The following is a 3658-nucleotide window of genomic DNA, read 5'->3' on the forward strand; positions in this document are numbered from 1 at the left end:
GAAAACAAGCTTTACTTTTAAAACAGTCTTAAGTTTCAAAATAAAAAAAAATAGCACAGAACAAAAATAACTTATATTCATGAAATATGTAGTATGCCTTTAAACAGCCCCACATAATTCAATGACTACCTTTTCACGTAAAGGCACTTTGATTTTGGAAATGGATTAGAAGGAAAACAAAAGTGCTGCTAGTCCTCTAATTTTATTTTGTTTCCAGCAAAAGAACATTTCTTATCAATGCAGAAACCTGTCCAGGTTTCAGATAGCGACTCCTCAGCTTTGACATAGCTGCTTTCACTTCTTTGTTCCTCAGAGTGTAGATAACTGGGTTTAAAATGGGTGTGAAGATGGTGTAGAACACAGCCAGGACTTTGTCAACTGAGTAGCTGCTAAAGGGCCACACATAGATGAAGATGCATGGTCCAAAGAATAATGTGACTACAGTGATGTGGGCAGTTAGGGTGGATCGGGCCTTGGCCATGCTAGCAGAGGAACGATTCCTAACAGTAACGAGAATCACAGTGTAGGAGACGACCAAGAGGAGGAATGAACTCAGGGAGAGAAATCCACTATCTGCAACTATTAGCAAGCTGACAACATAAGTGTCTATGCAAGCTAGCTTGGTCACCAGTGGGAGATCACAGAAAAAACTGTCCACCTGGTTAGGACCACAAAATGGCAAGTTAACAGTGAACGCCAACTGGCTAGTTGTATGGATGAAACCCACAAACCAGGAGATGATAACTAGAATGATACACACACGGCGACTCATGATCGTCATGTAATGGAGGGGCTTGCATATTGCCACATAGCGATCATAGGCCATGGACACAAGAAGGACCATCTCACCGCCAGTAAAGAGATGAACGAAAAAAATCTGTGCCAAACAGGCATCAAAAGATATAGTTTTTCTTTCCACCAGAAAGTCAGCAAGCATTTTGGGAGTAGCAAAAGAAGCTACACATATATCTATAAAAGATAGGTTTGCAAGCAGAAAGTACATGGGAGTGTGAAGTCGTGAGTCTGAATTCACTGTGAGGATGATGAGGAAATTACCCAGCAGTATTGCTAAGTACAGCAGTGAAAATATGAGAAACAGGAAAGGCTGGAGCTCCTTTGAACTGGACAGGCCCAACAGCACAAACTCTGTCACCCGAGAGTAATTTGTTTCATTCATTGACTTTGGAAGAGAATTGTCTTCAGTTATCTGAATAGAAACAGAATAGGAATCAGTTAAATAAGTTTCTTATCCTTTCTCAATTACTATAGATAGATGATAGACAGACAGATAGATAGATAGAGAGATAGATAGATAGATACATAGATAGATAGATAGATAGATAGATAGATAGATAGATAGATAGATAGATAGATAGATAGATAATTTCTACACATGGAATTTCTTGAGGTATTCAATAATTACATAGCTAATGCGATACAATGTTGAATGTACATAGTTATATAAAGCCTGCAATTAAACAAAGTAATTACATGGTTTTGAGAAATCTGCCCTTAGTCATCCTGGGAACTCTGTTGTTTATTATGCCTGATAATTCTCTTCACTTTGTGAAGCTTAGGTGTATACTTCTTGCTTGCCTTTGCATAAACATGTTAGGTGCTCATGACGTGTATAGCCATGAAAAGAGGCAGCTCTAGATTTAGGTTGTAGCTAATCTATAAAATGGGCCTTCACACTTGGCAACTACAAATGATTTCCTTCTCTTCAACTATAAATCCTGTAAAATAAAATACAAAACCTTGGCAAGATTGGAGAACTTCACAGAACGTGTCTTCCTATCACTCAGTTCCTCATGAAGTTTCTCCTTCTGGGGCAATCTGAACTTTTAAACATTTGTCTTATTTTTTTTAGAAGTCCTAACTGTTAGACTCCTGTCTAAAAGGATGTTTACAGGCAGGAAAGAAAGTGATACAAGTAGAAACAACTTACTGAGATTTTATATATACCCCATAAGGAAGAGCACGTAGAAAAGAGTTAGCAGCAGCTTCTTAGAGCAGTTCAGCAGAAGCATTTGTGAGCAGAAAGTTTAAAGGAGAACATCCAACCCAATTCTGTTAGTAGATCAAACCAGAGACTGGGCTCCAATAACATCTCTGAGTCCCGTGGAAAGTTGATTTCTTCCAATGTCAGTGACACCTGGGACTCCTCAAAATCTTTGGGAAAATCAGGAGCCAGAACTTAGTGTCTGAAATAAGAGCAGCAGGAATATGGACTTCAACTCTATTTCCCATATAATCCCTTTCTAATTTTACTAGTCTATAAGCATACAGTGTTGATTCTTTCAAGGCCTAATGCTATGCTCTGTTATAGATTTATATCTGCCTCTATAAAAATTATTGACTCGTTCATTTCTTGGTCATCGAGAATAAGATAAGTCAATTAGTTGTGTTCTTTGTCTTGCACATTATATTAGATGGAATTCACATTTCATCTGCAATAAATTAATTCTCTATTGATGAATGAAAATAATGTCATGTCAGATTATAATTATGTTATTGAGCACCTGTGTGACCTTGCCTGTGTCTTTTTAACCCGTAAGCATTCATCAGCCTTACATATTTAAATAGTTATAAAAAGAAAGAAAGAAAAACAAAATCCACCAAAAATGCCCCTCAGCTGATTATTGAGGTGAGAACTCCATGATTTCTAAGAATTTATAGTTACTCTTTAGATACACTGTGTTAAGATTTAGATGTATTTAATTTAATATAATAATAATTATTTGATAATTTTACATTGCCTAGAACTCATACTAGAATATGTTTCCAATTAGATGTGCTTATACAAAACAGATTTTCAGTTCTTACAATATTTAAATAAAAATCTACCCTTCTAGATATAGATGGGCAAAGTGATCTTCAGGTCCCCAATTTTTGAAATTTTAATGTATAATTCTTTCTTCAACACTCATTAAGTCATTAGGACTGATAAATGAATTGAGGAAGAATATGTAGTCTACAAGATTCATGAATATTTCTGTTTCACAGATGCATTTTTCACCAATTTTTAAACATTTTGTCTCTTTAATTTCTAACTAAGGACAGATCAGATATATCACAATTGCTATTACTGGACATATTTTGTCTTTGGAAATATACAGAAACAAAAACACTTTGCTTGCCTAACACTGAATGAAATATGTGGTTATCTTATAACCTACTATAGTCATTAACAAAGGGAAAGAATTTAGTTGTTGTTTATCACTCTAGAGATAACAAAAATTTCTTAAAAAGAAACCCAAATAATAGGTTTAGTGTCTGTAACCACAAGCAGCTGTATTCAAGTAGATGAAATATAGCTGGATGTAGAGTTCTAAGGAGCCAGGGGAAAGCTTGGATGGTCAAGAATCTGAATTTTGAGGACAAAGTTTTTAAAAATTCTGTTACAGAAATTGCTAGAAACCTAGTCTAACTGTAGATATTTGGTGCTTCTGTTCAAAAATTATGTGACCACAAATACCTTCCAAAATTGTCCAAAAAATTAAATCTATGATATGTTACAAAGATTCACACTGCATGGAATATTTCTTGGTTTGCATTGCATCTGTAAATTTATACATTTATTTACATGTCACAAGAACATCTCTCCTGACTTACCTATAGGTCCAGACAGCACCACTCTTCTCCCCTTTCTTTTACT

At 35.5% G+C, this 3658-nt stretch overlaps 1 protein-coding gene across 1 annotated transcript; it reads right to left on the reverse strand.

Annotated features, from left to right (window-relative positions):
- Positions 1–202: 202 nt before the first annotated feature.
- LOC116913589 (olfactory receptor 4K15) lies at positions 203–1186 on the reverse strand. Its single transcript, XM_032917818.1, has one exon. It carries the CDS (start codon positions 1175–1177, stop codon positions 203–205), a length of 975 nt encoding a protein of 324 aa, XP_032773709.1. The 5' UTR covers positions 1178–1186.
- Positions 1187–3658: the final 2472 nt, after the last annotated feature.

This window comes from Rattus rattus, chromosome 12 (genome assembly GCF_011064425.1).
Source record: "Rattus rattus isolate New Zealand chromosome 12, Rrattus_CSIRO_v1, whole genome shotgun sequence".
Classification (NCBI taxonomy): domain Eukaryota; kingdom Metazoa; phylum Chordata; class Mammalia; order Rodentia; family Muridae; genus Rattus; species Rattus rattus.

Coding starts and splice junctions, on each gene's coding strand:
- LOC116913589 (XM_032917818.1), bottom strand. CDS start 1,177: ATGAATGAAACAAATTACTCTCGGGTGACAGAGTTTGTGCTGTTGGGC.